This window comes from Physeter macrocephalus, chromosome 4 (assembly GCF_002837175.3).
Source record: "Physeter macrocephalus isolate SW-GA chromosome 4, ASM283717v5, whole genome shotgun sequence".
In the NCBI taxonomy this organism is placed as follows: Eukaryota; Metazoa; Chordata; class Mammalia; order Artiodactyla; family Physeteridae; genus Physeter; species Physeter macrocephalus.
Genome location: NC_041217.1, coordinates 141,471,884 through 141,496,404, shown reverse-complemented (window position 1 = coordinate 141,496,404; position 24,521 = coordinate 141,471,884). Strand labels below are relative to the sequence as shown.

The 24,521-nt window shown below is 41.2% G+C and overlaps 2 protein-coding genes across 6 annotated transcripts in view; both read right to left on the bottom strand.

The window, feature by feature from the left end:
* TTC39A (tetratricopeptide repeat domain 39A) overlaps window positions 1-4,348 on the bottom strand; it is a 53,367-nt gene extending 49,019 nt beyond the window's left edge. For 2 of the 3 annotated variants that reach the window (XM_007113811.3, XM_007113812.2), the window contains exon 1: window positions 4,286-4,348. In XM_007113811.3, coding sequence (XP_007113873.1) covers window positions 4,286-4,338 — 53 coding nt within the window. In that variant the 5' untranslated portion in view covers window positions 4,339-4,348. Of the gene's footprint in view, window positions 1-3,960; window positions 4,094-4,285 lie in introns of those variants that run through there. The other variant, XM_055084633.1, reaches the window with a different exon arrangement.
* A 9,375-nt stretch (window positions 4,349-13,723) lies between these two features.
* The window catches only part of EPS15 (epidermal growth factor receptor pathway substrate 15), a 181,413-nt gene continuing 170,615 nt past the window's right edge, over window positions 13,724-24,521 (bottom strand). For all 3 annotated transcript variants that reach the window (XM_028489404.2, XM_028489405.2, XM_024119749.3), the window contains 4 exons: window positions 22,517-22,593; window positions 21,012-21,174; window positions 18,600-18,790; window positions 13,724-16,287 (listed from right to left, as the gene is read on the bottom strand). In XM_028489404.2, the coding sequence (XP_028345205.1) occupies window positions 16,141-16,287; window positions 18,600-18,790; window positions 21,012-21,174; window positions 22,517-22,593 (578 nt within the window). In that variant the 3' untranslated portion in view covers window positions 13,724-16,140. The remainder of the gene's footprint in view (window positions 16,288-18,599; window positions 18,791-21,011; window positions 21,175-22,516; window positions 22,594-24,521) is intronic.

Genomic DNA, 24,521 nt, shown 5'->3' with positions numbered 1-24,521 from the left:
CAACAACAGCCCAGCAGGCCCCCAGCCTCTTCAGCAGGGCCCCTCCATTCTTGGGGCTGCCCCTCCCTCTCACAAGCTCTGCCACTGAATTACTCTCTCAAAAGCATTCTGCCTGGACTTCCCTGGTGGTGCAGTGGTTGAGAATCCACCTGCCAATGCAGGGGACATGGGTTCCAGCCCTGGTTCGGGAAGATCCCACATGCTGCAGAGCAACTAAGCCCGTGCGCCACAACTACTGAGCCTGCACTCTGGAGCCCGCGAGCCACAACTACTGAGACCACGTGCCACAGATACTGAAGCCCACTCACTTAGAGCCTGTGCTCGGCAACAAGAGAAGCCACCGCAGTGAGAAGCCCGCGCACCACAATGAAGAGCAGCCCCCGTTCACCGCAACTAGAGAAAGCCTGCACGCAGCAACGAAGACCCAACATAGCCAAAATAAATAAAGAAATGAATTAATTAATTTAAAAAAAGCGTTCTGCCTGCCTGCACTTCCCCCTCTGCTCCTGGTGCTGTCTCTTATGGGAGCAGCCATGGGGTGGGGGCAGGGGCTACTGGTATGACTGGGAAGGGACCCTGTTTGTAGGCCGAGTAGGTGGCCATCCTCATCTTAAGATGCACAGGCATCATTTCCCTCTCCTAACAGTCCCTGGTTACCCAGTCCTGGTGCCTGGAGTCCCACCATTGGCTCCCAAACCTTTCTGAATCCCCTCTGTTCAATGCAAATACCTCAGAAGGAAGATTCCCTCGTACCAGTGAACTCACATTTACTGGTCACCAAATATGCTCGGTGGCTCTTTGTTAGGTCCTTTACCAATGTGGCTTCACCAGGTCTTCCGCCACTTGGTAAGTAGCTACTATTTTATAGCTGAGTAAACTAAGGCTCACATGGGTCAGGCGACTGAATCAGGGTCATAGAGCCAGTATGTAAGTGGCAGAGCAGGGGCTGAGCACCCTCCCAAGCCCTTCACCCCTCAGCCAGGCTGTGGAAGACAGGCAGCATGGTGGGTGAGGCCTGAGGGTGGAGAAGTCAGGTCCCGAGCTGAGAGAAAGGAGACCTGTTTTTTTTCTTTTTTTGCAGTACGCGGTCCTCTCACTGTTGTGGCCTCTCCTGTTGTGGAGCACAGGCTCCGGACACGCAGGCTCAGTGGACATGGCTCACGGGCTCAGCCACTCCGTGGCATGTGGGATCTTCCCAGACCGGGGCACGAACCCACGTCCCCTGCATCGGCAGGCGGACTCTCAACCAGTGCGCCACCAGGGAAGCCCAGGAGACCTGGTTTGTTGCCCCAGGTGTGAGATCTTGTGAGGGCAACTGGGAGTCAGAATTCTCTGGGTATTTGTGTCCAGCAAGTTCCAGCTGAAGTAGAAAGGTACATGTGTTCAGGCCCTCACCTACACTCCAGCACGCAGGGTGCCTGCAGGACAGAGCACAGCTGGGTTCTTACAGGAGGGCAGGCAGGCAAGAAATCCATGTAAACCCAGCCACTCCTCAGCACCCCAACTGTGATCTCACCCTCCTCAGAAATCATTCCCCGAGGTTCTCATCAAAACCAAAGCATTCAGTGCTGGGCTTCGGGGACATGGGGGCAGATGAACCCCATCCCCTCTCCATATGTAGTGGGGAGACAGAAAGGGGTGACCATGCCCCAGCGTTAAAATCCTTTCTCCATGGGGTAGCTGGATCATCTTTAAATATGTGATTCCCCTCTTTAACGCCCTCTAGTGGCTCCCAACACACAATGAAATCCAAACTCGGCCCTCTTCTGGGCAGCCTGCCTCCTGGATCCCAACAGGCAGGGATCCTCAACAACACACACACCTTTCTGCTCCTCAGACACATCTCAGGCTTTGACAGGAGCTATCCTCACTGCAGGGAATGCTCTGGGCAAGATGGATTTTACTGTCCATCACATGGCTCTATTTTAAGCCTTACACAGCATCTGTTTCTGGTGTTTACTTGTTTATTTGCCTAGTTGTTTAATCTGTCTTTCCCACTAGAACGTGTTCTCTTAAGAGCAGGGGCTTTTATGTCTTAAGTAACACCATATCCACAGCACCTAGTACAATGCCTGGAACCCGGTATGTGCCCAACAATGTTTGCTGAAAAACTGAATGAGAGCCATGAGAGGGAAGCAAAGATGCTGGAGCCCAGAAAGCCTCTGAGCCTGACTCAGGGTGGGGTCAGAAAGGTTCTCTAAAAAAAGGTCACCTAAAGTAAGATAGAGAAAGACACATACCATATAATATCACTTATATGTGGAATCTAAAATATGATACAAATGAACTTATTTACAAAACAGAAATAGATTCACAGACATAGAAAACAAATTTATGGTTACCAAAGGGGAAACGGGGTGGGGGGAAGGATAAATTCAGAGTTTGGGATTAGCAGATACAAACTACTGTATATAAAATAAACAACAAGTTCCTATTGTATAGAATAGGAAACTATATTCAGTATCTTATAATAACATATAATGGAAAAGAATCTGAAAAAGAATATATATATATATCCATATATATACACATATGGATAACTGAATCACTTTGCTGATTAATACAACATTGTAAATCAACTATACTTCAATTAAAACACACAAACAAAAAAACCACTAAAACAAAAAACCCCAGACAAATCAAACCTATGGTATTAGAAGTTAGGATAGTATCAATAGTTTACCTTTGGGGGCTTGCGGCTGGGAGGGGCACAAGGGAGACTCTGGGGGCTGGTAATAGTCTGTGTCTTAATCTGGGTGCTGGTTACATGGGTGCTGGTTACTTTGTGAAGAGTCATTGAGCTGTACACTTACAATGTGTACACTTTTCTCTATATGTGCTACCCTTGAATTAAAAGTTTATTTTAAAAGTCAAAAAAAAGTTTTTTAATAAGAAAAGAGATCACCTAAAGTTGAATCTTATAGGGTGAATGGAGGATGGCATTCCAGGCAGAGGTAGCCCTGAGCAGCCCAGCACAGTTGTGAGAGCCCTACAAAGTCAGTCGTTCTTGCTGGACCAGAATGAGGGTCAGAGAGTGATGGGAAGCGGGCCTGGGCAGGTCACAGCTTCTCCCCTGGAGAGCCTTGACCTTTCACCTCTGTGATAGAGAGCCATAGAAGAACTTTAAAGCAGAAAAATCACATGGTCTTGTTTGTGCTTTAGAAAAGACAAGTCTGAAGGATGCATGGAAAGGGTGAGAGTGGAGGAAATGGAAAGTTAGGGGCTATTGCAATAGTCCAGGGGGAACGAACAGCTTTGAGAGACATCAAAAAGATAAAATCAGCAGAACTTGGAGACCAGGGTGGAGGAGAGGGAGGGAGGTGAGAGGGATGACTCCCAGGTTCCGGGCTTGGGCAGCTGGGTGATGACTATGCCATGGGGACACAGGAGGAGGAACAGGTTTGGGGGTGAAGATGTGAAGTTTGATTTGGGGCTTGCAGAGTTTGATGTGCCCATGTGACAGTCCGATGGAGGTGTTGGGAAGGCAGTTAGATTGCCCTTCTCCAGGGAGTAGCAGGGTGAACTTTAAATATATAAAGGAAAGAAACTGGGGGGTCACAGCTCAGAAGAGAGGTCAGGGCTGTCCCCTCTCCCCTTTCTCATGAGAACACATCTGGAGACACCAACTCACCCAGGAGGTGGGGACAGCTGGGAGTTGGAGGTGACACAGAGGAGGCAATGACACATCCCCGAAGGGCTGACCTTGGAGGAGCTGTGGTGCGCACAGTTCCACCACGGACAGGCACTGGGACGCAGGGTTTCCCTCCACACTGCTGCCCCCAGATGTGGACAACCCCTGGCGGGGGATAGTATATCTGCTCTCACCTCTCCGGGCACACGTGCCCCTATCTCTGCTCATGCAATGCTGGGGAGGATCAGGGGCGTGAGCAACACTGCTAAAGCGAGACGGAGACGCAGCTGCCCAAACCTGACTCCCAGCCCGCCCGAGGTCCAGCTCACCTGAGTTGCCCTCACAGGTGTGCCTCACAGGTTGCGGCACCGGAAGCGGAGCTCGGGTGGGACCGGGGTGTTGGGGGTGTATCTCTTCACCCCCAGGCCCAGCCCTGCTGGGGGCCATAACACGCGAGCAAGGGATACGTGGGGGGGCTGGGGTGAGAGGGGCTGAGCTGCCCCTCTCCGGGCCCTTCGGCCGTTACCCCGCGGCCAGCAGCCCGCACACTGCTGTCTCCGGCTGTGTCCCGTCAGCTGCCCCTCGTCGGCTGTTCTCCAGACGCCCCTCAGTCCCATCAGTGCCTCCCGCCGAGTCCCCGCCCCCGCCTGGTACCTGCGGTCGCTTTCCCCGGAGGCCGCCCCCTTCCAGGCGGTCAGAAAGGCCATGGACGCGGGCCGGACTTGGATGGAGGCGCGGGCGGCCCCTTGTGGCGGCTGTGGCGGTAGCGGCGGCTCCGGCGGCAGCACCTGGACGGGTTGGGCGGGGCAGGACCCGTGGCTCCTCACCGCCGCGGCCGGGCGCCTCCCTGCCTGGCAAGGACGTCGGTGTCCCGGGAGCGGACCTGGGGAACCAGAGCAAGACCACTACCGTCCAGAGCCATCGAGACTCATCAGTATTCACAAGGAGAAACTGAGGCCCACCCAGGAAGGCCAGGAATTTGTCCAAGGTCACACAGAGGGCCAGTGGCAGCACCAGGACCGACCCCAGGCCCCTCCACTTCCAGTATAGAGCCCGTCCTCGGGTGATGGTGTCACCAATGCCTTTCCCACCTGCCTAAGTGGAGAACCTGCCTTGCCAGGGCTGTACCTGGATGGGCTCAGGGGCTTGGGACTGCCCCCAAGTGCAGGGCACAGAGCAGGAGGGGCAGGCAAGGGGGCGGACAGACAGGAAGGAGCTGCTTGGAGCTGGCAGTGGAGGCTGCTGACCAGGCGAGGCACTGGGACGTGGCCCTGTCCACAGACCTCTGATTCCCAGCAGAGAACGGGGGACAGAGGAGGATGAGCCTGTCTCCAGTTAGCACTTTCTTTGAAACCCCCGTATTTTGCCTTAGGTTATGTACATTTTTACTTTTTATTTTAAACAACTAACAAGTAGAAGAATCAGCTCTGGAGCAAGGTTAGCCCCTGGCAGTGCAGTCTAGCAGGCTTCCATGGGAGGCTCAACTAAAGGCAAAGAGCAAGGGAGCACCTTGCGGAGGTGTTTGAGAAGGATCACTCCGAGGTCGTGTGTAGGATGGATTTAGGGGTCCCTGGAGACCTCTCTCTGCGAGGGAGTATGGGGGTTGAACACAGATCAGGGACAGGGTGGCAATGGGACCATTGCTGTCTCCTTTTGGGCTGGGTCTGTATCCTAAGTCTTGTGCAACACAAATCACGTGTCAATAAACGGTGACTAATTGTAATGTGCCAAGCCCTAAGCCAGGTGTTTTACACAAATTCTCATTTAATTTCACCTTATTAAATACTCACCCCCATTTCACAGTTGATGAAACTGAGGTTCAGAGGGGTTAACTGACTTCCCTGAGATCAAGCTTCACACCCAGATCTGTCTGCCCCAACTGCTGCTCCCTCCCACCCCTGCCTGTGGTTTGCAGGTGGGCGGGGCATGGAGTGGGAGGCCTGGGCAAAGCAGAGGGCAGAAGCCTCAAGGATCATCTGGGCAGTTTCTCTCACTTTTCCTTGGTAAGCAGCAGAGAAAATACCACCTTTCCCCCTCTCTCTGAGCACTCACGTCATGGTCTAGGCAGATCAACAAGGGCCAGCAAATGCTGCCTATCCGACCACAAAGCTAGAGCAGCTTCCAGATCTGGAAATTCCAGTTACAGTGCACCCATGGGCCCAAACTCCTCAGCTCACAGAACTTTGCCCAGTTTGTCAGCATTGGGCACTGCAGATAGCCAACTTCCTCCTAGGCTCACAGACATGAATACCACAGGGCCTCAGAAGCCTGGTCTCCTATAGGCCCCAAGCCCAGTCTAATCCTGGGTGGAATTAAAGTCCCACCCAGCCTCCAAGCCCACAACCAACACCACTTCCTACAGAAAGCCATCCTGTATCTCCCCAGTGGAGGACTACCTCCTTCTTCAGAGATTACATTTTTCTCTCAGAGCATTTAGCACTATATATTTTTTAATCCTTATATTGGTTATCAACGACCATATTAGTCTCTCTTCAGATTTCTATCTGAAGGTACAGAGAATGTCTCATATTTGTGTCTTCCACGGAGCCTAGCACCACTGTTACACATAGTAGATGTTCAGTGTTGAGAGAATGAAGAAGGACCTAATATTTATCAAGTTTCTACTCAATGGCAGGCACTATGCTGAGGGCTTTTACATATACTACCTCTAATCTGGGAAACTCTTGTTTTGAGAATATTTGAGTCAGAAGTTTAGAAATGTTCCTGAGATAGAATTAGGAACTGGGGGCAATTCTCTGGCGGTTCAGCAGTTAGGACTCGGTGCCTTCACTGCTGGGGGGTTCGGGTTCAATCCCTGGTCAGGGAACTAAGATTCCCGCAAGCTAAGCAGCACGTCCAAAAAAATTAGGGACTGGGATTCAATCCAAGGGTTCTCAAACTTCAAGTCTTCTTTCCTGTTTTCTTTGACATCTGGACATCTTCATCATCATGTTCTTCTTTATCTTCATCACCATCATTTGCTTAGAACTTTGTTTGGCATTATTCTAAACCCTTCACATGTACCAACTCATTTCATCCTCAAAATAATCCTATCAGGTATGTCCTTTTACAACCCCAATTTTTATAGTTGAGAAAGTGAAGCAGAGGATTAGGCAATCTGCTCAAGATAACAAAGGCTAGTTAAGTGGCAGGAGCTAGAACTCAACCCAAGCAGCCAGACTAGAGTCTGTATCTTAACCCCAGCCCCAGTCTGCCTGCTACACAAGCTCTTAGAATGCACACAGCATTTATGAACCACTTTCCCAAAGCTTAGCTTATTCTGACTCTCACAACAATCCCAAGATACAGCAGGTTTTATTCTTTCCCTTGCTCTGGAGCCAGACTGCCTGGGTTAGAATCTTGGCCTCACCACTTGATAGCTGCCTGTGACTTCAGGCAAGTTACTTAACCTCTCTGTGCTTCAGCTTTCTCATCTGTAAAATGAGGATAATAATAACACCTATCACAGGGTTGTGAGGACTAAATGAGTTAATGCAAACAAAAGAGAATAGTGTTGGACACACAGTGTGTGTGATAGTTTTATCCAGAATCAGTGGGGAACATTTAGTATCAATAAACTTTCAAGATAACTGAAGTTTATTCCCTTAATTTAATCTTATATAGACATTTTCCTAAAATATTTTCCTTTTCTGTCTTCTTAAACACAGACATGACAGCTCTTACTTGGTGAGTATCTGCCGTGTAACAGGAATGGAAACTTTATATCCATCATTTTAATCCTCACAACAACCCTGCCTGGCCAGGACGTCGGTGTCCCACGAGCAGACCTGAGTAATCAGGGCAAGACCACTACCGTCCAGAGCCGTCGAGACTCATCAGTATTCACAGGGAGAAACTGAGGCCCACCCAGGACAGCCAGGGATTTGTCCAAGGTCACACAGAGGGCCACCGGTAGCATCAGGACCGCAACCTCTGAGCCAACTGTGAGGGCAACTCAGGTGAGCTGGACCTCAGGTGGGCTGGGAGTCAGGTTTGGGCAGCTACGTCTCCCCTCAGTAGTGCTGTTCACGCACCTGATGCTCCCCAACGCTGGTCCACTGATGATCAGAGAGGTTAAGAGATTTACCCAGAGTCACACAGCTAGCAAACAGTAAGGCCAGGAACCTTCTCAGGAAGCTGCGATGCATCAGGGTTTTCTTTGAGAACATTAGTTCTTGCTTAGGGCCTGGGGTTGCTCTGTTTGATCTCTGTTGATGCTTAGGCTCAAAGGGCTGCTTTTAAGGCCAGGGATGCAAAAGGCAGCCTGGTGTGCTGGAAGAGTAGGTCTCAGAGCCAAGGCACCTGGGCTGGGGTCTTGGCCAAGTCACTTCCATCTCTATATACCTCATGTTTTCTATCTGTTATAGTGTTGTGAGCATTAAGTAGGGTAATGTTTACTAAGCGCCTTAGTGCCAGGCTCAGAGAAGGTCCTCAGCAAGTGTCAGCTATTTTTCCTTGTCTCTTTTCCTTTTTACAAAATAACTCAGTCTTCTCAAGTTTTGACTCCAGAGGAAACAGAAAGGAGAGGCTGAAACTAAGCCCTTAGGTCTTGGGCAACTGAACACATTCTATACACTTATTGCAGTGGGGAAGAAAAATGGTGGGGTCTTCCAGCAAAGACACACCTTCCCCCCACGAGATAATCCTTTACATTAATAACCCGTATATACAACAGTAGGACCCACATTTCTTACTTGAAAAGAGATAATTTAAAAAGTCAGGAGCTTCCCTGGTGGGGCAGTGGTTGAGAGTCCGCCTGCCAATGCAGGGGACGTGGGTTCGTGCCCCGGTCTGGGAAGATCCCACATGCCGCGGAGCGGCTGGGCCCGTGAGCCATGGCTGCTGAACCTGCGCGTCCAGAGCCTGTGCTCCGCAACGGGAAAGGCCACAACAGTGAGAGGCCCGCGTATCACACACACAAAAAAAAAAAAAAAAAAAAATCAGTGGCTTTCATTTTATCTTGTGACACAGTATGTATTCAATAACAAATTCTATTTCATAATTTTTAAAATGCTGATCAGTAACATACTGAAAAATCTACAAATATAAGGTTTGCTTCAATATGACATGAAAGGGAAGTGTGTAGGAATACAGATAAAATAAGATTGGATGTGAACTGGTATTTATCGAAGCTGATTATTGGTACATGAGTGTTCATTCTGCTTTACAGGCATACCTCATTTTATTGTGCTTTGCTTCACTGCGCTTTGCAGATATTGCATTTTTTACAAATTAAAGGTTTGTGGCAACCCTGCATTGAGCAAGTCTATTGGCACAATTTTTCTACAGCATTTGCTCACTTTATGTCTCTGTGTCACAGTTTGGTAATTCTTTTTTTTTTTGAATTTTTGAATTTTATTTTTTTACACAGCAGGTTCTTATTAGCTATTCATTTTAGACATATTAGTATATATGGTAATTCTTGGAATATCAAACGTTTCATTATTATTACACTTGTTATGGTGATCTGTGATCAGGGATCGTCAATGTAACTACTGTAATTATTTTGGCATTTTTTAAGCAATAAAGTATTTTTAAATTAAAGTAGGTACATTGTTTTCTTAGACAGAATGCTACTGCACACTTAATAGACTACAATGTAGTGTAAACACAACTTTTATATGCACTGGGAAATGTGTGACTCACTTTATTGTGATATTCACTTTACCGCAATGGTCTGGAACTGAACACGCACTATCTCCAAGGTATGCCTGTACTACTCTGGTTACATTTTTTCCATGTTGCTCGATTTACTAAACTGATTTCACAACCCAACTAAGGAATTACAACCTGCCTATTGAAAAAACATCAAGTTAGAGAGTAAAATTATGCACATCCCCAAAGAATTCCATATGCTACAATCATATTAGAGTGCCTTTATTTCCTTAAGGTAGCATTTTCTCAAGATTTGTTTAAAGAGGAAAAAAAAACCCAGCTTACATGTTCAAGCCATTACTGATTAAATGTCAATCAGAAATTAAGGTTATGAAGGAAAAGCTTTCTAAGGGGTTAGGATTTTAACCTGAATGTGATGGGAATCTGTGGCATGTTTTATTACAGGAGTGATAGGGCAGATTTTGATTCTAGAAGAATCTGACTGCAACACGGAAGATGGTCTGGAAGCAGAGAGAAAAACAAGAGATTGGCGGCAAGGAGATTAGGAAGCTTTGGCAAAAGCCTGAAGAGAGATGATGAAGACCTGAATTGGGGGAGTGGCACTGAGGATGGAGAGGACAGATTTGAGAGATACTTAAAAGGCAGAATTGTTAGGTCATGTTGACGGTTTGGAGGAGGATGAGTCAGGGAGAAGGCCTGGCACATATACACTCAATAAATGACATGATCAATGAAAGGGTGAAGTCAGAGCCCAGGGAGTGAGATGTTTCACTAAGAACTCATAAACTGGGGAAAGTCTGCCTTAGAAGGAGTTAAATACAGAGTCTACATACGTGATGAAAGCAAAGATATGCAAACTCACCCCTAAGAGACTTTATAGCTACCCAACCAGCCAAACCAGACTGTAACCTGATCAAACATATTAGTCTAAAAAATGTGTTCATCAGAGGGGCCAGGCAGCCCTGGCTGCAGAGAGTGAGGAACCTCAAAGGTAGGAGGCATCCAAGCACCGGAAGGGAGAAGGAGTCTTATTCAACCAATTGTGAGCACTTCAAGCCCTACAGCAACTTCTACTGGAAAATGACATTTTGGTCTTTACATCAGTCCCTGTGAACTTGCTTAATGGGAGCTTTGTCTCTCTTCTACTGATGAAAATCAGGTTTCTAAACTTGAAGGTCAGACCTTGGATAAGGTTGAATTCAGTAAGTAATGAATGTCACTTAAATGAGGCTTCCTGGGAGACTGTCTGGCAGCCTTTTTCAGTCAACAGAGCTCTGACATCAAATGATGTGGCCTTGTGAAAGCTGTGTTTTTATGGTTGTTGTTTTGTTTTAATTTTGACAGTTGCCATCTACACTTTTACTAATGCTAGGAGCAGAATACTGTGTCCTAGGGACACCTCGTCTGGGAAGCCTTCCCCAGTCCTCTCAGCCAGAACTATTCTCTCCTTCCTCTGGGTGTCCCAGCACTCCTATCTTAATCTTCAATATGCAGTGTTGTGAAATTAACTGTAAGTAATGTCTATCTCCCCCACTATACCACTGATGGCCTCATATGAGTTTTCTCTGTCTCTGACCCAGCACAGTACCCAGAACACAATACACCTTAGCAAAGGTGAACGGAATGATAATGATCTTCTCTGTGCATTCCCAAAACTCAGATAATAAAGGGCTTCCTGGCAGTAAGAGGTACAATATTGAGCCATACATCAAAAGTATTTTAATGTAAGTTTTCTTCAGTAGAGCAGAGTGATTGAGCATGGGTTCTGGATCTAGACTGCCTGGGTTTGAATCCTAGCTCTGACACTTTTTAGCTCTGTGATTTGGGAAAGTTGTTTAACCTTTTTGTACCTCAGCTTTCTCATCTGTAAACTGCAAATAACAGTACCTAACTTAAAGGATTGTTCTGGACATTAAAATGAATCAGCATATAGATCTTCCTTGACTTACGATGGGATTATATCCCCATAAACCCATCATAAATTGAAAATATCATAAGTTAGAAATGCATTTAATACAGCTAGGCTACCACATCAGAGCTTAGCCTAGTCTACCTTAAACATATTCAGAACACTTCACATTAACCTACAGGTGGGCAAAATCACCTAATGCAAAGCCTATTTTGTAATAACGTGTTGACTATCTCATGTAACTTACTGAATATTGTAGTAAAAGTGAAAAGCAGAACAGTTGTCTGGGTACTAGGTGGCTGTAAGTGTACTGGATGTTCACCCTTGTGATTGTGCGGCTGACTGGGAGCTGCGGCCGCTGCCCAGCATCATGAGAGAGGATTGTACAGCACATTGCTGGCCTGGGAAAAGAGCAAAATTCAAAAGTCAAGGTATGTTTCCTACTGAACATGCATAACTTTTGTACCATCATAAAGTAAAAAAATCATAAGTCGAACCATCATTAAGTTGGGGACTGTATATTAAAGTGTTTCAAATAGTACTGGCACATAGTAAGTGCTGTTAGCCTGCAATTATTATTTTTAAAAACTCTCTTTATCCACAAGAAAGATTAGAGGTGCTTTACACTATGAAGCAGAAGCGACAGGTCAAGTACAGAATGACAAGGTGCAACAGAACTGCAAACTGAATGAGTACATCTAATAAGACGTGCAGGAGAACAGAGAGACCTGGAAGTCAGTCTCTATTCTAATGGTTCTCAAAGCGAGGTCCCTAGGCCAGCAACTTCAGCATTACCTGGGAACTTGTCAGAAATTCAGATTCTTAGGTCCCACTCTAGACCTACTGAAATCACAAATTTTGGAGATGGGGTCCACAATCTGTACTTTAACAAGCCCTCCAGGTGATCCTGATGCTTGCTGAAGTTTGCAACCACTCCCTTCCCCTCACCACCCATATCTAATCAGACTCTAAGGCCTGATAATTCTCTTAAATCAATCCCTTTTTCTCGGGCCTCAGCCACAGCCATATTTTAGGTACCTACCATCTCACCTGAATGACTCCATCAGCCTTCACCTGCTCTCCCTGCCTTACCTGGTTTCCTTCTAAAGCAATCCTCCAAATCACTACCAGTGAGACCTTTCTTACACACAAACACAAATACTTTATTCTTTTGCCCACAAACCTACTCTAGTTACACTGAACTACTTCAATACTTGCTGTTTGCTAGCACACTATGTCGTGTGCTAGCACACTATGTCGTGTCCTACCACATTTTCTTTATACAACCATGGCCTCTGCCTAGAATGCCCTGTCCCTCCATCTGTGTGGGAAACTCTCCAAAATCTACTCTTTGCCTACCTTTTAATGTTCTTTCCAGAGCTTTGCCAGCACTAATAAATTATTTTTTGTTTTTGCCAGCTTTTGTGGTTTTAAAATTTAATAAAAGAAAGGTTGGCTATCTCCCCTATGTTCCGATTTATCATTTATCATAATATTGGTAACTTACAATGGTTGAGTGCTTTCATGTGTCAAAAACTGTTCTAAATCCTGGTAAAGATTAAATATGAAAATGAATTAGGAAATGTTTTATAAAATGCCACGTGCTATGTAGTAGGTTTATTTCATTAATCCTCAAGAGCAGAGATTACATGGATTATTCTGTTTATGATAGTTCTCCTCCGGCTTCTCACCTTTAACAGGAATAGAGAGCAGTGGTCAAAACGGTAGAGCCAGTCTCCTGGGTTCAAATTCCAGCTCTGTCACTTACTAGCTACATAACTGTGGCCTAATTAGGGCACCTCCTCTGTAAAATGGAGACAAAAATAGTACCTATACATTACAGGGTTACTTTTCTAAGGATGAAATGAAATAATATACATAAAGCACTAAGGATTCTGCCTGAAGCTCAATATATGTTATCTGTTATTATTTATCATGCCCTGTTCCTAGCATTTCCTATAGGCAATATTTTTTTCACACAAAAGGAGACAAAGCACGGTAAACTGGAAAGAGTATCATGTTTTAGAATCAGAGAGACCAGAGTTCAATTCCTGGCTCATCTACTTACTAGCAGTATTATTTGAAGCATATTATTTTAACTCTTTTGAGCCTCATTTTTCCTATTTCTAAAACAGGCGATAATAATAGTACTACTTAGGGCTTCTAAGTGCATTCAATAACCAATAGCTATTTTCACTCTTAATAATAACATGGCTGCATTTGTTTGATTAAAATAAATAATATTTAAAAGCTGTCAAACTCAAATCATTCAGAACAATCCTGTGAGTTGGGTATTATGATGTTCATCAGAAAAGGAAAATGAGGCTCAGGGAGGCTAAGTAACTTTGTCAAAGTCATCTTTCCTAAAAATGGCAGACCAGGGTTGTCTGAATTTTTCACACCACAGTGCCCTCCTAGAGTCCATGTCACAAATCCTCATTCAACAAATATATACACACCACCCACGTTTCAGGCACTGTCTCTATGCACACCCGTTTCCTATCTTTCTTTCAAAAAAACAGGACATGTCAACTAAAAAATAGTTAACATTTATTGAGTATTTTATTCTATACCAGGCACTGTCTCAAGCACTTTACACATATTAATCTGTGCTGATTGTATGTCTACCCCTCCTTGGACACAGCATGGACATAACAGAGAACCGTGCAAAACTCCATTTCAGATAGGATGTATGGATAGTATGGTTTATTATAACTTAAAGTTTATTGTTCTCATAATTACAGGCTACAGTTTAGAAGTTTGAAACATAAGAGAAAATTCTATAAAGAGAACTCAAATAAACCTGAACAAGTAGGTAGAAGATGGTTAAAACTGCGTAAGTAGTGCCACTTAGCTCTCAGGAATACTTATCTGTCCTTTTCAAGCACAGGCTCTGGAGCCAGAGTCAACAACATAAAATATAATCATAAATGACTCTAAGACATTCATCCTACACAAGTGAGCATGGAGATTTGTATATATATATTTTTATATAATATATACATACTTTAATATTACATTGGTCCACTGAGTATACATATTTTAATAAAAGATAAGAATCTATGTAATCCAGTTAAACACACATAAGATTAAGGTACACTTATTACATCGAAAGTTGGTGTTTATAAGTTACAGATATTTAGTACTTTCCAGAGTGTTCTTTTAATTAAAAAAAATATTTTAAAACCATTTCAAACATCTGTTCATTTTCCCAGTGCAAAAGAAGGTTGTTCAAGTCAACTTACCTTTTTCCTAAAGTGTAAGGGGAAGAAAAAAACCCAAAACTCATTACCATTCACAACTCCCAATACTACTTTCTCAATCAACTTTTGCAGTATATCCTTATAACTGGATTAGTTTATCAAAATTAAACCCTTGTGATTATGATTCAGCCCTTGCTTCATATGTATGACTTTTATGCTGAAATGTTTTAATCTATAAAAGTAGAAAAAAGCTAGTAGTGCAAGAAAGTGGTTCAAATTTGTTTTAAACTGCAGCAATCCAATTGTGTGTGGAGAGAACAAAAGCACCATTTCAAGATGAAATGAACTGGATATTTTGGAATTTATTCCTAGGCTAGGCAACAAGTTACTCTTAACTTGTTGATTGATTAACACAGATCAATACCACCTTGACTTGGTAACCACAGAGATATTTAATTAGTTTTTAGGTGCATTTTCCTTTATCTTGGTTTTCAATACATTATCTAAATCACTTACTCATGTTAAAAAAAATTAAGATTACAATTTACAGCCTACTTCACAGTCCATTTTAAATTCAGCTTGTCTGTTAGGTCAATTTTACAGGAGATAGGCTTTTAACACATAAAGAGCTTTGATAATTTGGCAGGTCTCTTCTCTCCCAATTAAAAAAAACCAAAAAATTTTTTTGCTAGCCTGCCAATTTTTTGTAGGTGAAAAACACAAAGAAAATAAACTATTTTAATCCACAAAAATGGACAAAAAGCAATAATATGATTTAATACATGTCACTTTTTTCAGTTGTATTCAGTGAATGTTTTTACATTTCAAGTAACTGAAACTTCATTAAAGAAAAAAAATATATATGTATACAAAAAGCTAAAGTACCTTCCAGTTCTAGCTTGCTAAAGTTTCTTCTGCAAAAGTAGAAAAATAAACCTACCATGAACTAAAGAGGACAGTGCCATGGCAGTGGCAGAATGGCTGCCAGGTTAAGATTTTTGCTTACCTTATATTGATGGGTATATTTTAAGTGGTAATTTTTCTCCGCTCTCTAGTGCTTAAAATTATGGAGAGGTATGTGTTTATCTAAAATTCCCTAAATCCAGAGAAGAAAATTTTAAATATATTTCACACATGAGGCTTTAAAGTTTTTATTTAGGAAAAGATTGAGTCTGAAGCTATAATGGTTCAATCTAAAGCATCCCTTTTTCTATAGTGGAGTCAATTTATGCAAAATATTTTTTCTTGTCTATAAAAAACAAATTGAACAGTATTTTGATTGTAAGGAGATACAAACATGTACTTTAAACTAGCCAATTTGCTCTATCATAAAAGAAATAGGATGTTCTTTCCCTTCCCCTCTTTCAACCATTTAAATTAGGGGAGAATACTGCCAACTTTAAGAACCCCACTGGCTATCATAAGAGTAACTACAGAACAAGGGTAGCAAAGGGATGAAACTATTTCTCTACATTCCAGAAGGCAGAAGCTTGGGTGCTCTAGCTTTCCAAGTAAAAGTAGCACAGGCAGGCAAAAGCTCACACTAAATGCACACCAGAACGGGGGCCTAGGTGAAGTTATCTGGGTTACCGCTTTTACAGGGGGAAAAAAAGGACAAATCTGAAATGGAGTTTAAAAAAAACAAAAATTTTTGTCACATTTACAGGAATCTCAAACCTTTTGTATTCCCATGCTCATAGGTAGTTTTGATACACACTGTAAATAGCTTCAGTATTCAGGAAGAAGAGTATTGTGTGATTGACAAAGAACAGGAAAATTCTTCATGCTTCTGATATTTCAGATTTGCTGAGTGCAATAGCCAGTTCTAAGTCTTCTTGCTCTTGCTGATTCAGTCGAGCAAGCCTCTGCTCTTCCTCTCTCTCACTTTCCCTCTTGGCCCACTCAATCATATCTTCTTCAGAGGGATACTGCCATTTAAAAGACAAATGAACAAACGAATAAATTCATGAGCAGAACAAACACAAGAACTTTTATGAAATGATATTTAACTATTTGTTTCACCTTCTGAAGGACTCTGTAAATAGTCCTGTTATTGTTAATTTTTTTTTCTGAAAACACATTTAATCAGTTATTAAAATATGATTTAATCTTAAAAATTAATGCAGTCTACAGATAGTCTATAAAACTGAACATTAAAACATCATTTTTTTAAAAAGTGGAAATTCTTAAGGTGAATCAGGAGATTTAAAAACAGGAGAGGGCTAGCATTTTTATCTAATGTGAAACATTTACTACTTCAACTTCAGTGAGCATCCTCACATGATAAATCATTTTCAACTTAATCCCACTGGTGATTTCCTACCTTATCCTAGCCCTTCAGGTATAGAAATATTATGAAGCAAAGAATATCTATACATACATAAATTTTGTTATACATAAAATAAGATTACTGGATATATTAAATAAGATGTGAACCTAATCAATTTTTTAATGCATTATAAAGAATTCAGTAGACATTGAGAACTTTTTGACCTAGTCTAAATAAAACCTTAATGCCGGTAATTATTAAGTCAAGGAAATACACTTATCCACCTGAAAGAGCAACCGTGGCAGATAATAAAAAAATTCTACCCGGTTTCAAGTCCTGTCATATAGAGGAATACCATAATAGGATGAAGTGAAAGAAACTGTCAGGCTTTTTGAAAATGGTAGCTTTTTCCCTAGGGAATTAGAGGGACTTTGAAACTTATAATACTTAACAAATCTTTCATAATTAAAAAAAGAAGACATTTTTATTATGAGCTGCTTAATATTATACTACACTGAGATTCTGGAATACGAAATAAGCAAAATGCCTTAGCTATTGTTCAAGACTCATTCCAACCAGGTTTTGACTTGCTGAAATCATATTTAAGATATTAAATGCCACAAACTGCCAGAAGGTTATTTTATATTAAGAGGATTATACTAAGAAGAGCAATTCTGGATTCTCTGCTTGAAACAACTCAAATTCCATCTAATAAAAGGCAGTATAATTCTGACACTCTCCGTTTTCCAGTATTCAAAATACTGATTCCTATTCTGCTCCTTTACATTCAGAGGAAGCCACTGAAACTTAAGAGTACAGATTCAAAAGCTGGGTAGCTGAGACTAATTCTGTCTGCCTTAGTTGCATACAGATTCCTGCCTACCTCCTTTCTAACTAGAAATGGCTGCAGGGATAAAGTGACGGGTTGAGGGACCCAATGCTACACTGAGGGAGACATTAGTCAGATTGTGGTCAGAGTCACCTGGCCACTAGATCTCTTATTTCCAAAATCATCTCAAGTGCTTAAGGTATTAAGTAGAGGAAAACTGCTTTGTTATAAAATAGACAGTGATAATGAAGGTCATTTTACCTGAAAAAACATCTGGGAAAATGAAACACTGTTAGTTACTCTGAGAATTAAAAAAAAAAAAAAAAAAAAAAGCCTTGTTTTTATCTAAATAATGATGGAATACATGTCATTGCTTAACGTCCCTCCAGAGTGACACTTCAAGTTGGTTGTCCCATTTCTGTGATCTTATAGACCCTGCCTATGGTCTTGTCACAGCATTCTTCTATTGTCTTTAGTGGCCTGCCTATGTTAGTCAGCTCTGGGAGGATGCAGAGTAAATACGGAATGCTAGTGAATTAGAGCCCCCCAAATAATTAAAGATTGTTTAGCCCTTAACAATCATATTTATTTAATAAAACCAACATTTACTTTTTAGGAACACTATTATACGAAACCAGAGTTTTATTTTCAATTCAAAGAATTCCTGGCCCTATGCTCTCATTGTTGTTGACTGGTCTCCAGAAATCATCAAGGCTTTATACGCAAACACACAAACACAGTTACAAATACACAAACTAATTATTGGCATTATTCATCCAGAGGGCAGACAGCAAATGACTCTCTAATGGCCCATCATCATTCATAACAATTTGCAAAATAATAACTGTCAGAATTTTATTTATATTGTTTACCAAGATCAAGAGAAGGGTTTTGCAAAACAACTGGTATATATCCCAAGAATTAAGACTCCAAAAATCATTTAAGCAATGAAATACTTTTAGAACCAGCAAACAGAATCAAACAGAGATTTTTTGGTTGGGGGACGAATAAAGATCATTTTTAACATGTTGGTAAATTAGTTGAAATAATGCAAATTTGGCAGACTCCAAAATAATCTTTGAAAACTCTTTAAACTGTAAATGGAAAGATTTTCCCCCAAACAGCCCATTCACAGTACTTACAGCACTGAAGTTAGCAAAATTGCTTGGGTCAGCCTCTTTATTGGTAGTGGTAGTAGTAGAAGAAGAAGTGAATGGATCACAAAACATATCAGGATCTTTTTCTTTGGGGCTATCATTGCCTGGGAAAGGCTGAAATGGATCATTCAGTTTAAAGGGATCAGAAGAATCCAAGTTGTTGATGGGTCTTTTCCCTGGATCAAAATCATTACAATTAACTCAACCAGCAAATATGGCAAACACAAACACACAAGAACACGAACACGGGGAGCATTAAAGAGCTGGGGGTGGGGAATGGGGGTCAGTACCTCAAACACATTCTTAATATGGTCTTAAACTATCACAACCAACACTCTGTCCTCAAATTTTCGCACACAACCTCTCAAATACATTCCAGCTCTATGTTGCTAAATGGAAAAATAGCAAAAGGGGGGAAATGGGCCGGGAATATTATCTGCCCAGAGAGTTGACCTTCTCTTCTCCAAAGCAGCATGTTCCCAAGAAAAGAGAGAGGAATGGACAAAACAGCAGGAGAATGACAAAGAATAATGACAAAAATGGCCTCTGCTGTGATAACCTCTGCCTGATTCAGTTATCCACTAGTGGCAGGAAGGGCAAATGAGCTTTGAAAAATGCTAATATTCTTCTGATTTTTCTCTGGATCTATATGTAACACCTGGGAGCATGAAATTAAAAACTACCTTGGTAAAGCCCACCTATTTCTTGCTATTACAATATTTCAAACTGAAGAATAAAGAGAATGCTTTGAAGCCCAGGCCCTAAATCTTTGTGGCTGCTGATCAACTAAATCTTTTACCAAACAGCATACTGTTGCTCATTAATTCAGCACCATTTTCAAACAAGTTTTCTAATTTTAAAGACTTAAACTCAGTACTTCCTGAAGAAAGGATAATAAGAACAGGTGCTAAAATATCTTCAAATATATATTTTTTCCTAAAGATGTGTTAAGCTGGTAAGAGCAATCATAACAACAGATTCTTTCTGGCACTGTAGCAGCTTACAAAAGGTGTTCACATCTCATATCTCAAAGGATCCTTCCACAATCCTGTGAAGGTAGGCAACATTAGAATTAATGCCACCATCTAATAGCTCAGATAGCTGAGGTTCAGACATATGAAGTTACACACTCAAGATCATAGACCTAGTCAGAGAATATCCAGAATTAGAACCCAGATCTTCAAGCTGCAGTTCAACAAACCATTCTTCTTTCCTTGATTTTTCTACAGTGATATATACTCACTTTGCTGAAGTCTTAGATTTAGTTACAGCACTAGTATATTTGTTTACTCAGGATTTTTAAATCCTAAGTAACCTCACTATTGGCACCTTACTGGTATAAAACTTAAATGAGCAAATTAACTATCATTTTTAAAAAAATATATTCTGACAACCTTTCTCTCTAGTGATATATGATACAGACTAATTTTCCTTAAAAGATAAAAATAACTTGTTCACCTGATTTTTCAACAGGTAGTTGGGTATTAACAATTTTATTTGCAATTCTTTAAGTCAAAGAAGAAAAAAAAATCTGCCCAAGAAATACCATAGGGAGGCTATTATGAAAAGGCAAGAATAATATTCTAGAACTACTGAGGCTGAAAATTTACCACAGAATGATATATGATTAAAACAATAATGTACCAGATGTGTCTTCTCGCAAGTAGCACTACAACTATTCAGGGGACTGCATTTTTACCACTTCTCATGAACTTTATTATCTTCATTAAAAACAAACAAACAAACAAAACCCCTTTCTTTTGTTTAGTGCTAAACAAAACAAAAAAAATAAGAATAGTAAGAATTTTTTTCTAGACCAAAAACATCACTTTTATAAAATAAAGGAGTCTCTTATTAAGTCAAGTAAAATAATATTTTCCTTCAAGAAAAACAATACTTTCTTTTAAAATTCTGATACCAAAAAGCTGAATTCTGGATACCAAAAAGGCCATATATTCTCACATTAAAGGACTTAAGGAAGACTTCACATTTAGCAGGAAAAAGAAAGGGACTTCGAATTAATCTTCGCTTACAGAAATTTATTAAAATACCAAAGCGCAGGAAACTGTTGTTCAAATGGTAATCAATGAGCTTCCAAAAAGTAAGAGATTTCGTTGGTACTTTCCTTTTTTCATTTACTGCCTCTCCAAAATGATTTAAAGAGAAATTAGCTCTTGCTAGAAAAATAGTTCATGACAGTTACACAGGCTGGCTTCTTAGGCACATATCTGTAATTCTGCATTAAGGTCAGAAGAGATGATAGCAGCAGGCTTCTGCTGTGTTTTTGGACTTGTTTTGTTTAAGGCCCTTTAAATAAAGGCTACAAATAAGGCCCACACATACTTTTCAGAAAGAAAAAGGAAGCAGTTGATTTAGGAAAGGTATCAACTCTCATACCAGGTGGTGGTGGGCAGGGTCTTGTTGGAGTTCCAATCTTTGGTGGCAGTGCTGGCGGTACATCTTCATTTTTGATGGATGTTTCCTCAAGCATATTTTTTGTAATGACCATGTTGCTGATGGAGCTTGATGTGGCTGAACTAAAAGGATCTTCATTGTTGACCTTTGTTTGAAAAGAAATTACTCATGGTTATATATATTATGCCAACCAAACTGTAAGTGGTTATGGAGCATTTTGAAGACTGATCTTCAGTATTACGCAGCTTTATTTATTTCAATTCTGAGAGCACTAACATTTTAACCTTTGCATTCAGAACCAAAATGGAAAAAAATTTTTTAATTGTTCTACATGAGTAGTGATTATAACATCACTACTTATTAAGTGCAACAGATCATACCAAAACAAGCCAACTCTGGATTAAAGGTTTATTAAGATTCAGGTGATACAAAACCATTGAGGCCCTTTATAAAGGGACTAATATATTTTTCCTCAAGTGAATATCTGATCCAAATGATAAAGGAAAAACTACCGATTCCACACTTGTCAATGCACTTAAATACAGGAAAGAGTTAATACTAAAGTCAAAGAAAATGGCATCTTAAAAAACATTAAAGACAACCTGAAAGTCAATTTTTTTTTAAAGCAAACTGATCCCATGACATAAGTCTTATTGTGGGTCTGAAGACCTGGCCTCTCTAACACATGGAGTAATGAAAGATTCACTTTTCTATAATGAATTGGATATTACAGTTTAGGCCAGTGCTTCTCTAAAGGAGCATGCTGACATTTTGGGCTGGATATAGCTCTGTGTTGTGGCGCTGGACAGGGTGTTGCACAACATCCCTGGTCTCTATCCACTAGATATGAACAGCCCTCCTCCTCAGCTGTGACAACCGAAAATGTCTCTAGACATTGCCAAATGTTTCCTGGGGGGTGGGGGTGGGGGGAGTAACACCCAGTTGAGAACCAGTGATAGAGACAGTGTGACATATACACTAATTTTACTCTTTTGGCCTGAATCAATCCTAGGGCTACATTGGAAAATAGGCAGTGGACACATAGTCCACTACCTAATAGTGCTGGGCTATTAATTATCTTAATACTAACCTTAACAGTCTCAGAACATAAAATCAAGCAACCAGTACAGAGAGGATGGAATGAATGCCCAGATTTTACAGCTATTGACCCAGACAGTCAACAGGGGGAAAATGTAGTTCAATTGGAAGAAACATATTTAAAAAGACAGAAGACTCTTAAAGTTGTTGAGCAAACCTGCCAGTAGAAAATTATAATTATCTGTACCATCACCATTGTCTTTGTGCACAGAAATGTCTACTTTGATTACATCTTATATTTCATTTCTGTCTGAAATCAATGTTTGCTGTGCCTTACTGAAATCAAGTTGCAATCTCTGTGAGGGTCAGGTTATAAAATAGAAAGGAAGGATCACTCCTTTGGTGGAAACACAGTATATTTTACTTTCCTACTAATTACTGCAGATTACCTTTGACAATGTGCTGAAGTCAGCAAATCCATCTTCAAATGATTCATTTCCAAAAACAGAAGCAAAGGGGTCTGTGGCTAAAATGAATAAAGAAAATCAATGCAATAGGACAGAAAGACATCAAATTTCATGTCCTCTTTTGGTTAGTAACATTCAGACAAATGAAAAATATCTAATGCCAAATATGAGTCCCTGAATTTAAGTCCACAAAGACAGCTTAGCACACTGATGAATGATTTAAGAACCAAAAACAGGTGAACTAACTCTAGGTAAAGTGTTTAATTAAGGCTTTGGAATACATGTCAAATAATATAGCTCCCGTGTGCTTAAACTATTTCTAATAAAGACATCATGAAGTAAAAAAACACTACACACCATTAATTCTACATTTCACACACACTCTTCAAGGTCCATTTCAAATACTGCCATATCCACAAAGCCTAGAATAACCTAGGTGTCTCTAATTCACACAGCAAGAAGTGATTTCTTCCTTCTTTGTGGCACTGACAGCATTCCAGTTTGTATTATGGTTAACTGTGATTGATACATCACCCCTACTAGATTGTAAGGTCCTTAAAAACAAGGAATAACACTTATCCAATAAAGAACGAATGGTCAAAAAAGATTCACTGGCCGTATATAAAACTGAAGAAAATAAGAAGATAGAGTTCCTATGTCTGAAAAGCTCATAGTATAGCGACAGACATATACACAAACAATAATAAAATAATCTTAAATGAGCTATTAGAGAGGTATAAAAAACCTGTAGTAGAAGCCATTAATTGTCTGGGAGAATCGGGAAAAGCATCAAATAAGCCATTACATTTGACCTAGGTCTTTTAAATAAGGGATGGAGTCTGCTGCATAGATGGAGGTGGGGGAGAGAAATCTATTCCAGGCAGAAGGAACAGTAATTGCAAAAGCAGTATTTAATCCCTGCTCCACAGGCATGAGAAGTTATCTGTTCCATCATAGTGCACTTAACAAATAGACTAACATTTTCAGCTGGAACAAACTGACTTACTTTGAGATAGGTTTTGTCTGTTCAGGCATAAAGGCTACCAATAAGGTCAAAGAATATTTATAGGAATTGCTGCTTGATATAGGAAAGCAGAAAGAAACAAAGGAAGAAGAAAGTGAATCTCAAAAGAGAGGGTAAGACAGAGCAAAGAGGCACAGAAAAGTGCTCCTTGTTCTTCCTTAACTCATCTTTACATGAAATCAGTTTTAGGACAAAGTGTGCTCACCCACTCATTTAAATGTGTAAAGTGTGCCCTTACCTCTAACAGTGAGTACAGCATGGACATAAACAGAAGAGGGGCAAGGAAGATATACATTATCATTGTTTTGTCACCAAGACAGTCATGAGGTGCATAGAAGCACAGAGAAAATCAGTCCTTTAGGGACACACCAATAACTCTGAACCTGAAGAGGATGTTGAGAGTCCAGAGTTACAGGAAATTCTACAGCTTTAGCCATAAAAGATGGTTTTTTATTACTATATATCTGCTGCGTCCCACAGCCTCAGGCCCTGCCTAATCATGGGTGCTGTTTCAGGCTTTCCCTTCTTTCTCCTCCTCTTCCTGTAATTCCTGGTGCAGTGGCAGCTGAGGCACAGCCTGAGCACGATGCAGACACTCTCCTGATTGGTATAAGGGTAATGATGGAAAAGGAGTTGGGCTCATTTCACTTGACGGACTGAAAAATCTGCTTCATGCTTTTGCTCTGCCATGGTACCACACCTTTAACAAGCAGTCATAATACATGTGACAACACTGCTGAGTTAGGTCAGGTTTGACTGAAATATTATGAAGTGTACATTGTGAAAGACACTAATAAAAAACATGACACTTGTATATGAAGAATACGCTACATGTAGGTTACTACAGTTTTTTCAACATCTTTATTGGAGTATAATTGCTTTACAATGGTGTGTTAGTTTCTGCTTTATAACAAAGTGAATCAGCTACACATATACATATATCCCCATATCTCCTCCCTCTTG